The 17932-nt window shown below is 44.7% G+C and overlaps 1 protein-coding gene across 4 annotated transcripts in view; it reads right to left on the reverse strand.

The window, feature by feature from the left end:
* DLG5 (discs large MAGUK scaffold protein 5) overlaps positions 1 to 17350 on the reverse strand; it is a 138207-nt gene extending 120857 nt beyond the window's left edge. For all 4 annotated transcript variants that reach the window (XM_066621104.1, XM_066621103.1, XM_066621102.1 and 1 more), the window contains exon 1: positions 16846 to 17350. In XM_066621104.1, the coding sequence (XP_066477201.1) occupies positions 16846 to 17224 (379 nt within the window). In that variant the 5' untranslated portion in view covers positions 17225 to 17350. The remainder of the gene's footprint in view (positions 1 to 16845) is intronic.
* Positions 17351 to 17932: the final 582 nt, after the last annotated feature.

The raw sequence follows: 17932 nt of genomic DNA on the forward strand, positions 1-17932 counted from the left end.
CGAGACCCTGAGAAGTATTCCGCGAAGTCTCATGAAAAAAAGATCACCTTTGATCGCCTCCTACATTGGCTGCAGTGGTCCATTCTCCACCCTCTCTGGAAGTCTGTGGGGGAGCGCTCACTCAGGAGACACTTCACCAGAGAGGGCAGAGTATGGATTGACCACAGCCGACAACTAAAGCAGCACCCCACAAGTCTTCTCTAGAAATAATAAATTATTTCTAATTATTACAAATTTAACTGTATTTTTTTGTGGGGGGGGGGGAGTTGTATGTGGTCCACAAAAATTCCAATTTTTGCTTCAGTGGTCCTAAAGATTAAGAACCACCTATCTATAGGGATCCACCTAGGCCCAGAAGACAGAACAGGCAAATTTGACACCAAACTGGCACTCCACCACAGTGGTACTGACAATACCTTAAAGGACCTAGAAATTATACCATGATTTATACAAGAATATTATATATAATTTTTGTCCTATTGACTCCTCCTGGTACCAAGACTGGTCATATTTTAAAGGAAAGCATATCCTGATTTTAAATTTAAGCACAATTTATATTTCTTTCATTATGAAACGTTAATGACACTTGAAAAAAGTATTCTGTTCTGCCTATGAATTAGCAAGTGGTTGACAGTTCTCTATTTCTTTTTAGCAAAAAAAAAAAGTCTAGACCAGGAGTGTCAAACATAAGGCTCATGGGCCAAATGTGGCCCCTAGAAGCAATTTATTCAGCCCCTGTTGTAATTGGGCTCTCTCAGCTTCACAATTTGCCTCTCTCAAATTTTGAAAATATGAACATTTTCTCTTCTGTCATTTGCTGCTAATGAGTTTATAAAATGAGAATAATGTGCCAGAGGCATAGCTAGGTCATTTGACACCCGGGGCCCATAAATTTTTGTCACCCCATACAGCATAATTAATTAACTAACATTTTTATACCACCCTTCCTCTAAGCAGCTCAGGGTGGTGTACATATTTCCTCCCCTTATTTTGTCCTCACAACAACCCTATGAGGTAGGTGAGACTGAGAAATGGTAATAGTCATGACATGAAATTAGCCTGCCCTTTCCGACAGTCTAAGGCATGTTTGCCTACTCGCGAGTAAACACGCAATATGGCTCGGTTTCACTTTCCATAGGGCTCCATGTATTTTTTTTGTTTCCGGATTTTTGGCTATAACATTTGATGGAAAGGAGATAATTTCCTCCAATTTTTTGCATTGCATTCAGCTGGAAGTTCTGCATCCAACGGTATAAAGTATGATGGGGTTACTCATAACCTCTGCGATGTTAATGACGTTGGGTAATTTGTGGTGTCACCCCTCCCATGGCTGGTACCTCGGGCGAACCGCCCCCGCCCCCCGCTAGCTATGCCACTGCAATGTGCCACTGCAATGTGCTTATCTCTGGTCATCATCTGCTTAATGATGTCACTTTCTGCTTAATGATGTCACTTCCGTCCCTCAGCAGGCACAACAAATGCTAACCTTGGCCCTCTGAACAAAATGAGGTTGACATCCCTGGTCTAGACTCTATACAACCAGCCTGTGTCTACCTAGACCCAATTTTGGTTATCCATGTACTAGGTACATTTCAATTGGCTACAACAATGCACTCTGAAGGCTGCCCTTGGAGCCTGACTATCAAAAGGACTGATCCCCCCCCCTTGTGACGGTATGCCCCCTGAGATCAAACGGTCTTTTTGCATGTTCCTCCACCAGCAGAAGTGCATCTGGCAATGACATGCTTAAGGGCTAACTCCCTCCCTCAAGAAGACAGATCAGGACATCACCAGTACGATTTCTGCATCAGCTAAAACCCATTTTTTTAATTCCATCAGACTTTCCTCCTTGTTTCTTGTGCTGCTTGGTATTACTGATTGCTGCTGCCATTTTATCTGTCTCTGTATATTGCTTTTGTACCATCAGTTTTAACACATTTTTACCTGGCCCAAAGGTGTACACATTTGATCCCTGTTATATGCAACATCGGGCAGAAATGGCTTAATTGTGTATTTTGTAATCTTTGTATTTGTTTTTAAATTATGTTGTTGGCTACTCTGAACACCACCCTAGAGCAGGGCCGTCCAAATATTTTGACAGGAGGGCCACATCATCTCTCTGACACTGTGTTGGGGGCCGGAAAAAAAATAATTTACATTTTAAAGTTGAAGAAATTTACATAAATATATTAGAGCTGGAACTTATATGAATGAGTAATGGTCTTGTGATAGCTCAAGGCCTATAAAAGGTCTTGCGCAAAGCAAGGCCAGCCTTTCTTCGCTGCCACTGCTTTTACATACGTGAAACAGCAAGCAGCGGAGGGAGCCCTTGGCCTCCAGCTCATGCAAGAGATCGAACAGTCAGCCCTCATGCCGACAGAAGTCATATCGGGTCAGCATGGGCTCCAGCAAGTCTCTGGCAAGCCAGAGGCTCATTGGAGACTGAGGGCATCCTGTGAGCCAGTTTGGGAGTCCCTGAGGACCACAAATGGTCCCCAGGCTGGAGTTTGGGTACCCCTGCCATAGAGGAAGGGAAAGAGCAGGATAAAAAATCTTCTAAATACACCCGCTAGGGCAGCCATTTTCAACCACTGTGCCGTGGCACACTGGTGTGCCGCAAGTGGTCCACAGGTGTGCTACAGGAATTTAGTGGAAGGTCATTTATTAATAGGGCCAATGGGAGATGTGAGCCCCCACTGGCAGCATGGTGTGCCTTGTCAATGTCAAAAACCTGGTGGTGTTTTGTCAATGTCAAAAACCTGGTCAGTGTGCCGTGAGATGAAAAAGGTTGAAAATCACTGCACTAGGGACATGAATGTTAAAAAAAAAAATTCTGGAACCCCATTTGATTTGGAATGTTTTTGGTTTTGTAAAACTACTTATTTTTGCATGGCTGCCTTTATCAGCAGCATCAGAAGTTGATGTGAAGGCACTTCTTGGTGGGTCCCATCTTAAACACCCTTATTGCCCCACTATGCAGTATCGCTGTAAAGGTAAGTGGCACCTGCAAGGACACAGTTGTGCACTGCAGCTCTTGCCGTTACCAACACAGGCTGCAGCAACACACAAATAAGATTTTTCTTAGTTCAACACACATGCCACATGGGGTTCTAGAAACAAACCCCATTTGTAGCACATGACATTCATTTCAGAATGCATAGAAACTGAGTTGAATAGAGCCCATTCAGTTCAGCTTCCATATATTCCGAAAATGAAAGCCCATCCCTAATATTTGCACATCTACAGATATCTTCCAGTCATGTCACTATAGGCCATTTTAAGAACCCAAACAAAGGAACATGGTGGAAGTAGTAAGAGCAAATTTAGCTTTGAAGAAGTTATTTGGTTCCAAATTAAGGAAATTCATAGCAACAATGTATCCTCCACAAGCCCATTTGCAAGCATTTTAACACCCTTCTCCTAGAGGAGTTCTACTTGAAAACTTTGAATAAATCAGACAATTCAATGCTGGAACATTCATAGCCAAGGATTTAAGAGATTTAAATGGCTCACCCACGATGTCTGAGGCGGCTTCCCACAATGTAATAGCACATTTCAAGAGTCCCTACGTATATTATGCAGTGTATAGTTTGGTATCACAGTTAATTTTTGCTTTAAATTAAGTTTCTATCCCTCAGGGTTGTGGAAGATGTTCGAAAACATGTGAATACTGCTTACTGAACACTCAAGCCAAATGTCAAGTTTATGGAAATGTGGAAATAAAGGGGGTGGGAGGGTGGTGGGGGAATATCCTTTTTATTTTGCAAGAAAAAATTAAATATGCACAATATTTTTAATTGCTCTAAATTTAATATGCTACTTTAGAAACAAACTGTTTCTAAACATAGACGAACAGGCCTTGCTGAGGGAGAGTCAGCATGGCTTCTATAAGGTAAGTCTTGCCTCACAAACCTTATAGAATTCTTTGAAAAGGTCAACAGGCATGTGGATGAGGGAGAACCCGTGGACATTATATATCTGGACTTTCAGAAGGCGTTTGACACGGCCCCTCACCAAAGGCTACTGAAAAAACTCCACAGTCAAGGAACTAGAGGACAGGTCCTCTCATGGATTGAGAACTGGTTGGAGGCCAGGAAGCAGAGAGTGGGTGTCAATGGGCAATTTTCACAATGGAGAGAGGTGAAAAGCGGTGTGCCCCAAGGATCTGTCCTGGGACCGGTGCTTTTCAACCTCTTCATAAATGACCTGGAGACAGGGTTGAGCAGTGAAGTGGCTAAGTTTGCAGACGACACCAAACTTTTCCGAGTCATGAAGACCAGAAGTGATTGTGAGGAGCTCCAGAAGGATCTCTCCAGACTGGCAGAATGGGCAGCAAAATGGCAGATACGCTTCAATGTCAGTAAGTGTAAAGTCATGCACATTGGGGCAAAAAATCAAAACTTTAGATATAGGCTGATGGGTTCTGAGCTGTCTGTGACAGATCAGGAGAGAGATCTTGGGGTGGTGGTGGACAGGTCGATGAAAGTGTCGACCCAATGTGCGGTGGCAGTGAAGAAGGCGAATTCTATGCTTGGGATCATTAGGAAGGGTATTGAGAACAAAACAGCTAGTATTATAATGACGTTGTACAAATCTATGGTAAGGCCACACCTGGAGTATTGTGTCCAGTTCTGGTCGCCGCATCTCAAAAAAGACATAGTGGAAATGGAAAAGGTGCAAAAGAGAGCGACTAAGGTGATTACGGGGCTGGGGCACCTTCCTTATGAGGAAAGGCTACGGCGTTTGGGCCTCTTCAGCCTAGAAAAGAGACGCCTGAGGGGGGACATGATTGAGACATACAAAATTATGCAGGGGTTGGACAGAGTGGATAGGGAGATGCTCTTTACACTCTCACATAATACCAGAACCAGGGGACATCCACTAAAGTTGAGCGTTGGGCGGGTTAGGACAGACAAAAGAAAATATTTCTTTACTCAGCGTGTGGTCGGTCTGTGGAACTCCTTGCCACAGGATGTGTTGCTGGCGTCTAGCCTAGATGCCTTTAAAAGGGGATTGGACAAGTTTCTGGAGGAAAAATCCATTATGGGGTACAAGCCATGATGTGTATGCGCAACCTCCTGATTTTAGAAATGGGTTATGTCAGAATGCCAGATGCAAGGGAGGGCACCAGGATGAGGTCTCTTGTTGTGCTCCCTGGGGCATTTGGTGGGCCGCTGTGAGATACAGGAAGCTGGACTAGATGGGCCTATGGCCTGATCCAGTGGGGCTGTTCTTATGTTCTTATGTAACCATTTTTTTAACCTCATCACAAGAATTCTGCCAATGGGTTTGCTGGGCCCTTTCCCACACTGAAAGCACAGGGAGCATCCACTCGCATGCACATTGGTAGCACTGCATAATGTGCATAAAGCTATTGAAAATGCACTGAGTGATACTATATAATGCACATGAGTGGAATCCCTGGGGCATTTGGTGGGCCGCTGTGAGATACAGGAAGCTGGACTAGATGGGCCTATGGCCTGATCCAATGGGGATGTTCTTATGTTCTTATGTTTTATGAATAACACAAAAAATGATACTTGGTACATTTATGAAAATATAAATCTTAGTTTTATTCAAACAAACATTACAAATGTACTGGTTCTGGTGACAGACTTAGACCTCAGAGAGCCACGGTCAAATCCCCACTCAGCCATGAGGCTTCCTGGGTGACCATGGGCTAGTCACCATCTCTCAGTCTCACCTACCTGTCTCACCTGTTGTGAGGACAAATGAAGGGAAGGAACTATGTACATGCCCAGGTCCAGCCTTACCGGAAGCAGCAGGTGGGCTGTGGGTTCCTCTGGGGCTCCCTGCAGTGTGTGCTGGACGGACAGCAATCCCCAGGACATGGCAGCTGCCACCCCTGACTCTGGGCCAGGGCTGCTGGCCCCGGCCGCGCTAGCCCTGGCGTCCCCACCATAGGGCCCTCTGTGGCAAACCTCAGTTTTGGATGCCAGTGGGCCAACAAGTTTCCAGCACCACAGGCTTCTCGGAATGGGTAATGCGGCTAGAGGGCTGAAATTGGTGCAATGTGGCCAAGATGCCGCCCCTAGTGCCACAGGGCTGGCCCCACCAGGGAAGGCAGAAGGAAGTGAGGGGTGGCTCCTTAAGGAGCCTGGGGAGATATCAACCCAAGAGGTCAATGATGAGGATCTCAGAAGATGGGTAGTGACCCTCTGGGAGGCAGCTTGGCTAGGTTGCAGTGACCCAACTAAGTGAACAAGGGAAAGGGAGAAAGAACCAGGTTGCCATAACCCCCTCCCCTCCCTGAGACCCATTACCTTTGGGGTGCAGTGGCCCAACTCGGGAACGTATAGTACACCACCCTTAGAGGAAGGGCAGTATAAAAATGTGAAAAATAAATACATACAGGTCCAGCCCATCTATACACGGATTTTTTATATACGGATTTGACTCAACACGAATGGCCCCTGCAAATGAGAAGGAAAGTGCTGATCCTGGAGAAGGGGAAGATGCACCCCTTTAAAATCAGTTTAAAAAACTGAACAGTCCTTTAACAGCCCCCTTAATGAGAGAGAGAGAGAGAGAGAGGGCAGCTGGCTGATAATCCATCAATCCTTCTCTCTCAAGTGGACCCCTCCCTTCCCCCTGAGCATGTGAAAGAAAGGTGATCACTTTGCGGTTGGTGACGGGAGGGGCTGAGTGAAGCACCTTTCTAAGCTCTTGGAGGAGGACTGATTGATGGATTGTCTTCTTAATGATTCTTATCTTACATCACAAAGGTCAGCAAGGCTGTTTTTAAATCACCAGAGCAAAGAAACTTTGTTTTTTAAATTGATTTGCTATAGTTAGTTTTCTGCCATCCAGGTGAGTGCTTGGAAAAGAACCCATGGCAATAATGAGGCTCAACCTGTATAGAGTAGCAATCTGTAGCACCCTAGGATACACAAGCATGGGGGAGGGGGAGAACAAGAGTTGCAAATTAACACTATAATAAACAAAATGAGGTCTTTCTTAATTAGCTGGACTTGGAAACAGACTCCTCTCTATGAAGTCAGTGTTTGTCAGAATCAAAACCTGCAATAGCAACAGGGCTGCAGGTAGGATGTTTCCCTAGTGATAACAGGATCCAAGGAGAGTGTATCTACCTAGACAGACCACTGACTCCCTCTGGACTATAAAGGTTTTCAAATTAGGCCTGGGCAAAAACAATCCCTGCCTGCTAGGCTACAAGACCTGGTACCCTAATCCTGCAGCTGTATACAGTCCAGCACTCTGACACAGGTTAAGGGAGTACAAGTGACCCAGCAGAGGACCTTTATTGCATCTTGAATGTGAGGAAGGATGAAGAATCTGGGCACGGATGGAAACACACAACCCCTCACCATCGACACCAAGGGAGTAACAAATGCTGCATTGTCACATTTTATCTTCACTTGTTGACCCTTGCCCCTTGTCCCTTTCTTTCTCCCTGTGCACTCAGCTGCTGAATGCAGGAAGGGAAAAGTATCCATTCACACAAGGCAACCAGCAGAAAGTGGCATTTTCCATCCTGCTCATGTTTCGTTTATTGAAAGTGGCAGGACTGCATTGGTGCATCTCAGTTTGCTTCTCTGACTAATATATATCTCATCTCCTATTTCCAAATTTGCACTTCACTCTTGGAAAGGTTGGCCAAGATCCACAACACAGAGATTTGGGTTTTGTCCTTCAGGGTTGTTAATTGTTAATGTGACAGAACTGTAGCAACTGCAATGCAAGGCATCAGTGCTATGACTCAGCAGAACAAACAGCTGAGACAGTGTCTGCATTTTGGAAAGTTTCTTGCTTTGTCACCCAATATCATTTCTTGATTATTTCTGCAGCCAAACCTACTAGGCTGCCAGACACAAATGCCCTAAAGCCGTGTTTTTTCTTTTATTCTGCCAAAGCACTTAATGAAGGTTGCAGTCTTATGTTCACACAAATGGAAACCTGGGACTCATTTCTTGGTAACTGTGCATACAACCAGGCTGTAAGTATTCTAGTTAGATGTTTCTTTTTTTTTTTTTAATGGCAATGAAAATGTGTTATTTGTTACGCAAGATTTATTATGAGGTAGCACGTACTTGTGTCAAAGCAATCGTAAGGTAACAGTTTTAACTTCATTTGCTCACATACATCCTTTATTACTCTTGCTTTTTCCTTGCTCTCCCAACTATCAGACCTAACCTTTTTTTCCCCATTTCGAAAGAAGATGAAAATGGTTCCAAATTATTTGCAGTTCCTAGTTCCCCATTTGATTCAAAGGTAGGCATGCAGCATGAATAAGTTACTGGTATTTGAAGACTTTAGCACCCAAAGTCCAGCCTTGGGCAGGGTGCCCACAAATGTTGGAATGGCTTTCTGGCCAGGATCAATCTTCAACCCCAGTCCTTGGGCAGGCACTGACTGCTTGGGGGAAGTTCTCTCATTTGGTCTGGGGTTTGGAAGAACAGAAATAAGCAGCTCAAGAGACTCTTGCTATTTCCTACCTTCTCTTCAATTTGCTAAGAATTTGGGGTAATAAATCCATGTGCTGTTGGGCAACTTGCTCACTTGAGATCCAGGAGTAATTGCCTCTGGTGATCAAGTAAGAGGAAAGCTTGATCTTGGGACACCCCAAACCATAAGCCCCTTTCACCAGTAGATTGCGCCATACATACAACATGCCTTGCCAGTGTGATATATTTACACTACATTAGAAGGAGCTTTATATTCTTGTTTATATTACTTGCATTGGGGGGAAAACCCTATATATTTAGCAATTAACTAGACCAGGTAATTACCCTCACTAGACCAGGCCAGCTCCAAAAAATAGTAAGGATTTGTGGCCCCCACAATTGTGCTACCATCTTCATTTTTAACAGAATACCCAAGGAGTTTAAAGGCACTATGAATTCTCAAGTCTGCATATACCATCACTTTCAAGTTCAGGAAGCCAGCTGAGGGTGCCTTGCCCAAGAATTCCCAAAAACCTGGCACAGACACTGAACATCATGTGTATATATGTATTTTTTCCTGTTTCATCAAAAATCTATCCAAACAATCATGATAACTGCATACATGCAAACAGCCATCAGAAAGACAACACAAACTCATTAAGGCAGTAGGAGCGCTTGTGCAGCCCAACCCTCTCCATCCTTATTCAGAAATCGAACTGGTTTGAACGCAACTTCTTCCCATGTAGTTATGAAACCAGTCGGTCTCGTGAATAAAAAAAATTGCAAAGAACTCAGGCAATTCTTTGTAAACAATATAGCACAATTTAAGTACAGTGATCCTTTGAATACCAGTATTTCAGATCATAACCTAAAAATCAATAAAACCTAATATATTAAAGCAGATTACTCACAAAGAAGAGCACAAGCTGAAGCATTTTGGTTCCCATCCACATAGTCAAGGAACAGTACACTGTTTATCACTTTAAATACTCCAGCAAGCACAAACAGATGATTGGCCATCGCTGAACAAGCCTGTAATTTAATTGTGTTTGCCCTAAATTCCTTCATTAACTATACTCTAAATAAGGAAAAGCTTGTTGAGGAAAAGCGCCCTAGGGTAAATCAAATGGAAATAAATGTGACACACTCCAGATATATGTTTTTCCTTTCCACTAACAAACATGGAAGTGTGTTCCCCAAATTTCAAACTTAACACACACACAGGCAAGCTTCCTCTTCAGAAACTGTAATGAAAGAATGCAGAGCTAGCTTGCCCAAAACAACAAAGTGAAACCAACTAGCTTGTCCGTCAGATTTAGATGGGCCTAAACTGCAGACTTTAACTAGTTTAAATGTCATGGTTTCATCACTTTCAAGGAACTGGATTTCTCTGAAGTGGCTACTACTCTACCACATATAAATCATAGTATCTTTCTAAAATTATAATCCCTAGATTTCTTTGGGAGGCAGTTGCATTCATAAAAGCAGCTAAGAAATGTGCAAGGCAGATGAAAACTTCAGTAAATAAAAGAGCACATCTCAAAAAGAAACTCAGAGGGTTCTCCCAAAATCAGAGCAATGATTTCACCACTTATGGCAAACAGTTTGAATTATAACTTCCAGAGGGGCAGCCACATTAGTTTGCTGCAGCAGAGTCTTTTAGCACTTCAGACTACCAGATACTTTTGTGGACGGACTAGAGCCCATTTCATCAGATGCATGAAGGGTTCTCTTCAGATGGCCAAAGATATATTAAATTTACACATAAGGGGAGAGAGAGAAAAATATTATAAACAGTCTTCTTCCTAGCATTGTTCCCACGCTATGGTGGGGTCTGCTTTTCAGCATGTCTGTCTCCATTTGGCTCGATCCAACCAAAATTTATTATAAAAATATAATAAAATATTATAAACAGTAAAGACAAAAATGTAAATGTTAAACCTCTGACAAGTCTGTGTAAAGCTCAAATGAGTACAAGATAGTTCATAACAGCAGGAACTGGCAACAATGGCACCCATGCGCAACAACAATCCTGAGCCCAAGCAGCACTGCTTGCTCATGCTCTGCCGAGGCAACTGCCATCGCAAACATGCCTAAGGGCATGTTGCGCTAGCCAAATGGCGCTGGCAGGGAGGCGTGCACCGTTTGGTGCCGGGTGTCCCCGCCCGTGGCAGGAGCTGCAAGAGCAATGCACGGTAAGTTCCCCACTGAGCAGCAGGGAGGTGTTTCCTGGGTGGGAGAAAGTTTGGGTGGAGGGCCAGAGGGTGGATCGGGCCCAGGAGGGGAGCAGGGACTGTGGCAGAGGCTGACGCTGGACCTTATCCTCCCTCCCAAGCCTTGGAGCCCAGCATAGGTCTCCTCAGTTCTGCACCTGATCAAAAGTGGGCGCAGCTCCAAGAAGACCCATTGGGTCCTACCCCACCTCTACATGGAGTAAGAGAATCCATGTTCCCTTACCCCGAGGAGATCTCAAGCTGCTGCTCTGGCCCCACGATACAGCAGCAACCGCTTTGATGCTGCAGTGCAGCATGGCACCAGGGCAGTACGGGCCTCTCTTGGGCCCTAGGAGATACACAGATTCTGCAGCAACTCATAGTGTCTAGTAACATCAGTCATAGCTGCTTATCCCCAATGTACCTATGCCATCCCTGGCCAATAATGGCCCCCACTGCCAACATGAGACAAAACCTAAACGAAAGGTCACAAATCTGACATAAAAATGGGCAACATGCAGAAACATCCATTCTCCCAGGACACTCAGCAGGGGAACTGAAAGTCACCTTCTTCATAAAAAAAACTTGCTAGCATGAAACTACTGAATCTGAATTTATTAGGGTTTCATTCTATTTATTCAGGAATGAAACAGGACCCAAGGTTCAGTGGCTCTCAAACCACCTCCAAGCACTACAAGTTGAGTATTGCTTATCCACACTGGTTGGGACACGAAAATGTCTGGATTTCAGATTTGTCTGAATAAGGGGTAATCTGTAATTAAACTGCTGGTGCTTTCTTTAAAAGGTATCCTTTGTGGAGGGCAGGAGGTCTGGCTCAGTTGGTAGAGCTGCCGCTTTATATGCCTGAAGATCTGAGGCTGCCAGTTCAAAACAACTGGAAGTACCCAAGAACTAACGACACGCTGATATACTGATGAACTGACCCTTGGTGGCAGAGAGGAGTTGCTGTCAAGTGGAGCATGGGAGGTGAAGGGCTAGAGAGAGGCCAGACTGGGAAGGAATCCAGCTGGAAGGAGGAGTTCTATGAAAGACTAGAACTATTCAATTGTAAAAACCCCTACGGGAGTTTAGAACAGCCTGCCTATGTAAACCGCCTTGGATTAAAGTCCGAGGAGAAATCTGATGACCAAAGAAAGGCGGTATATAAATACCTATATATATAAATAAATAAATACCTGGGTTCTAAGTCATAAGATCACCTGCTCCCACAGGAGCCTGCCCAAATACTAAGTTTTGCAGCTGTTCTCTGGGTGTCCCTGCCTTCAGAGGTTAGGCAGGTGGCGACCAGAGAAACAGTCTTAGCTGGGGTGATTGAATCCCATGTCTTTCAGACCACACGTGAAGTCCTTATTTACCCAGCTCTCTTCAATTTATTGTTGAATTAGATCATGTTGATTTGCTCAGGCGCTCTGTTTCAATTGCGTTTTATTTAGTTCATGAATAAAGACTGTAAGTCACCAAGGAAGCTGTCAAAACGAAGGGTGGGGTATTAAATATTTCCAATTAAAAGAAGGTGGCATAGTTCTTTCTCCCAGTCCCGTGTTGTGAGCAGAGCAAAACTAGGAAGCTTAGCTTATCATCAAAGACAGCTGTTGCGAATGGTCACTGTGCTCATCTTCTCCTTGGCGTTGCACAGAAATGCCACAGATTTATTTCTTGCATTTCATGGCTTTTTGAGTCTACAAATTGTCCTCTATTCCCATGTTACTCTGCCAAATGAGAGTAACACTGTGCATCTGATAAAGTGGGATCAACAAAAGCTTATGCCACAATAAATCTGTTAGTTTGGATTATGATGTTCACAACCATCTCAGGGACAATCAGATCAAAATAAGAAGGATCTATGGTGCAGCAGTCTCAAGTGTACTATTTAAAATGATTGGAAAAGGACGCCCAGAATTCAGAAAGGACTCTCTCACCAACTGTTAGTACCAGAAATTAACCTAGAGGTTAATACTCTTACTATACTACTTCATTGATCACAATGGTGGAGATGGTCAGTCCGCACATGACTTACCTACCCCTAAAACAGTGGTTCCCAACCTGGGAGTCATGGTCCCCCAGGTAGGACATTTGGAAAATCCCTTAGGATTTTAGATCCATAGGCTACAGATCCATAGATCCATAGGCTACAGAGCCAGTCACTTCTGGGTTCTCCCCACTGCCACCAATGATGACTACAAGGAGTAAGGAAGGGGTTTCTTACCCAGGCTTTTTTTCTGAGGTATGTGGTGGTGATGGGGTGAACCTGGAATTAACAGACACTGCTGCCTACAGGTTCTCAGTTAACTGCCAATAAAGGAGGTTGGGAACCATAAGAACAGCCCTGCTGGATCAGGCCATAGGCCCATCTAGTCCAGCTGCCTATATCTCACAGTGGCCCACCAAAACCACTGCTCCAGAGCCACTTTGGGATAGCTGGAGACCACCAGATTCACACTGTTCTCCACTCAGGGGCAGTTTCACTGAAAAGCGAACAACATGCAACCCTAAGGTATTTGTACCTTGGCTGGCTGGTGTGTGAGCAGGCCTTAGCCTCCCCCAGAAACTTTCCAACTTGTTCCAAGGGGTGGTCAAAACCAATGCCTCCTCCAGTCACTGCAGGAATACTGAATGTTCAAGCAGAACTGACTGTTGGGTAGGCCTCAACCTAGCCTACCCCAAAGAGTTGCTGCACTGTGGAAGAATACTTTTCATATCAAGTCGAGCTCTGAAGGAAGAAGAATGCAGTACACGTGAAATAAAAATTTAAAAATATCTTGCAAATTTTTTTTTACTGTATTGAGTATTGAAAATGACATTTGATCTGTGACGTGATCAATCCACCACTCAACTGCACTTGGAGAGCCTTTACTCACTACTCCACCATTCCCTCAAACTATGAAAGGATGCAAAACTGCAAGCTGACAGCATGCCAGAACAAGAAGAGGGAATATACTCCAAGGATGGAAATGGATTACATGACCACATCTCCTTGTAGACACCTGCCCCCAACCATTCAACACATGCAAAAACAGAGGATTCACTTGCAGTCGAAGAGCACCACAAGACAATTTCTAGATAGTAATGCACTGGAAGCAACAAGACCATAACAATACTGGGCTAGAACAGTCACATAATTCTGTCCAACTCTGTCACAACGGCCAGGAAGGTCAGGAACCTTAAGCTGGATCTGGTACTACTTCCTCTCCTCACCTGTGCTCTGGAGCACAAATTCTCCTTAGCACACACGCATGTGGATTTTAACCCTAACCAGAGTTTGAAACAGTGGTTAAAATTGGGTTTGCAGAGAACAAATGGTTCACTCTGAAAAGGGAAGGAATTGGGGATAGAATTCATATGTGAGGTAGGAGGAGACAGGAGAGTCATTTGTACATGTATGACTGAGGAGGAGCTAGCAAACCCACACTGCATTTGTTATCTGCACCAGCCCACGGGTAGCATCATGTCTGCGCTTTTCTGAAGCAACCTGTGAAACATTGTGGCAAAGGCAGAGAGATTTTCCACAAGGGGAAACTGACTCCTGGTCACAGCGTGTTTGCTGGTACCATCTTTTCACTCTAATCAACTCATGACTAAAGCCAAATACTGTATCTCCTATTCCTCTCACTTCCCAAACAGGAACAATTGTGGTATAATGGTTGCCATTCTAACCATACACAATGTAAACTCCTGTCACGTTCTGTCAGACCATTCCAGTCCAGTCAGCCCATAACAGAAACAACTTCAGAGCTACAGTTAGCTCCAAAGATTTTAATTGCTTAACATCATCTACTACAATGGAACTGTTGATGGAGCACAAAATAGTTTGCTATTCAGTTTTGCAGCTACCAATTCTTTCACACTGTTCCTATTTGGTAAGGGTAAATCAAATGAATTAAATGCATTAAGTTGTGGCATCAGCTTTAGTATTCAAAATTACTCAGCAAGCAGAGGCACTGCTTTGTGCTAGAGGAGAAAAAAAACAAAAACCACACAAACACAACATTTAGGAACCAAAAGAAACATAGAGCAAAAATCACAAAGGTATAAAATAAGAGGAATGATACAAATAGAGCTTACTCCAAAACTTCTGACAGAGCATTGCTAAAATAGGATGAAAACCAAATTAAATAATGAAAGACTAGGCAGTCATCTGAGCCCCAAACTGCCTGTCCACAAAGAAAGATGCCTCTTCTGTGTCTCTCCTTGATTCATTGCTCTGGCCTGATCACTTTTGATGAGCCTTCTTTGAGGGATAGAAATGTCTGCATCAGGAGAATCCAATGATTCCAACACAGAGAAATACTGCAGAATTATCTGCCCACAGAGGCAGCTAACAATTGCCACTCAAACGTTTTTGAGTGGAAGAGTTAAATACATCCCCAATTTTAATTCAGGAAAAAAATTGTGCTTGGCAATCAGAAACTGAGGAAACTCTAGCTTGATCCCAGTTGGCTCCCAGAACATCAGTCATCTTTATTTTAAAAAAAAAGACAATCCAGGATTATATACAGCTCAACCATGCTTTCAATTTGGTCAGATATTTAAAAAAAAAAAAAAGTACTAAAATTATCTCTCCTTTCAACCTGCTACACCATGTAGCATGGAGGCAAAGAGACTAGGCTGTGAACCAGGAAGTTTAGTTATCTAACTTCTACCATGAATTCTCTAGGGCTGCAATCCTACACCTATTTACATGGGAGAAGGGCCCACTGAACATTATTTACTCTCAAGTAGGCATGTACAGTCTACATTACAGGTGGCCTTCTGTGTTATATATCAAAACAGGTAGTTCATTGAAACCACGGTTAGAAAAAACAAACCAGGATCAAACTGTGGTTTCAGATCCTGGTTTATTACCCAACTGTAGTCTGAATAAACCACAGTTCCAAGTTTGTTGTAATGAAGATGGTCTGAAGTAAACCAATGCTGTAGCTTTCACTTTTCTCACACACAAAGAACAGGGGAAATGTATAAATCTGTGACTCGCCCAAGATCATCCTCACAGCAGAAAACCCACAGTTACTCATTACATTTGAACCCACCCATTGTCTCCCCATAGGAGCAAGGATCTATAACTTTTGGCTTAGACAGTAGCACAGACCAGCACTTTCTCAAGTTCCATGGCATGTGCACATAGAAAAAGAAGTGGCATTTGCCCTTGTGGCTGGGCTTCTAAGCAAGCAGTGCCTTGCTGTTGACAGCACCATATGCAAAAGTCGAACCAGATGAGAAAGAACTCACCCCTCATTTCTTCTCCCAAGTTTTCCACAAAAGAAAAGTGGCGTGGCTTCTTTCTCCTGCAAAAACCTATCTATGTTTTGGTTTGTAAATTAACTCTCCTGCTCCAACTCACACATGCACACCAATACAAGAGAGAGATTAACAAACTACAGTATTTAAGTAGCATGTATGAAATGTGACTGTACTAAACCAGAGCCTTGCTCCTGTGAAAGGGCCACAAATGCTGCCAGTAGCATCCATAATGCAAATGACCACTTATGAAATTACAGAAGTCACACTGCTCTGGGTATGAACATTCCGGTGGATGGGCTTTTACACCAAAAAAGACCAAAGAACAGGGAGACATTTCCAACGGAAGTGGGCAATATTAAGAAAGAGAGAGAAAAAGGCCACTCCAGCAACTTTCATTACTAGAAACTTATACCTGCTCCTGCAAGAGACCTGTGGAATCTAAGCCCTCTTGGCAGTTAATATGGCTTTGCCTGCTGAAGGCTTGGCCTTCTACAAAACTTTGTACACTTGTCACCCCCTTCTAGGTGCTTCCCCACAGAGAAAGAAACACCTTCTCTAGTTGACATGCAACATCTTTTCCATGGCATGGAAATTAAAATAACATGTAATGGGGCGCAGGTGGGTTTACAGGTCAGACGGGCTATTATTTCTCTGTTCTTGTAGGACAAGCTTTCTGATCCAAATTGCTTTTATATGTTTCAGTATACACTGGCACATATACATAGTGATACACTGTATTACTATTAAATGGGTTTAATGGTGTTAGGTATCGCCTTGAGAAGCGCAATCCATTTAGGAATCATCTTCCCACCTGAACACTGCTCCCCTAATGCCTTTCCTTAATCTTACAAGCCCAACAGGGCAGGTGATTCTCTCCCAGCTTACCAAACCCATGCCCAGCCACCACCACCACCCCCAAGAAAAACAGCCTGGCATCTTCCACTCACCCGCTGTCTCGCCAGGCTGCGTGCCAGCCACCCCGTTGTTCAGGTAGAGAATGGAGAGCAGGTGAGGCTGCGTCTTCTCCAGCGCCACTCGGAGGTCCTGGAAATGATCCCGATCCTTGGCCAGAAGCAGCTTGATGAGCAGATCAGCCTTGCAGACGCTAGCAGGGGCTCTCTCCCGTCCTCCTCCACCATCACTTCCACCACCACCATCTCCTTCTTCCCCTCCTGTTATCATTCCGGCTTCCTGCAGATCGTGCAAGTCACGGGGGCTGAGGGTGCCGGCAGCCTCCAGCAGGTCGATCACCTTGTCCACCTCCGTCATCGCCTGGGCCAGGCTCTGGTGACACTGGGCCAGCAGTTCTTTGTGCTTGGGCTCCATGGCAGCAGGCAACACTTGAGCCTCCCAAAGTAACTCAACTCCGGGCTTCCGCCAGGGAAAGGACCCAGGCGCGCACCAGTGGCAGGGTGGCCAAGGGAAGATGCTTTGTGTATCCTTCCCCCTCTTCTCTCCTCTCCCTCTTCCTCCTTCCTTCCTTCCTTCCCGCACAACAAGCCCCGCCCCAGCCTGCAATCAAAGGAAGCTCAACAACTTTTCTTCCCTGCTTTCCTCCTCCTCCTCCTCCACTCCCAGACAATGGGATGGGGGGGGGAACCGCACACCTCACTGACTCTCTTCTTGCCACCCAAAAAAATGGGGAGGGGGACACCAAGGAAAGAAGAGCAGCTACATGTCTCCTTCTTTCCTTCCTACCAACACTCGGGGGGGGGGACGAAACCCAGAGGGGGGGGACACAAAGCAGACACTTGGGACCAAGTGAAGGAGAAATCAAGGGAACTGTAGCTCTTGCTCTGCTTCTCCCAGACCCCCCCCAACTCCCAGTCAAACAGGTAGCTCTGCAAAGCACTCTCCCTGCTACACCAAACCTCCCAGCGCCAGGAGCTGCTGAGGCTTCTTCCCCCCCCAGCCTGAGCCTCCCCCCTTGCCCCCAACAGTGCCCCCTCCTTCTCTTCCTCCCCCCCAATACTTTCCCCTCCCCCTCCTCCCAGCCAAAGTTGCTTGCTTTCAGTGGCAGGCTGGGACTCCTCT

The sequence above is a fragment of the Tiliqua scincoides genome, chromosome 3 (assembly GCF_035046505.1).
Source record: "Tiliqua scincoides isolate rTilSci1 chromosome 3, rTilSci1.hap2, whole genome shotgun sequence".
NCBI lineage: Eukaryota > Metazoa > Chordata > Lepidosauria > Squamata > Scincidae > Tiliqua > Tiliqua scincoides.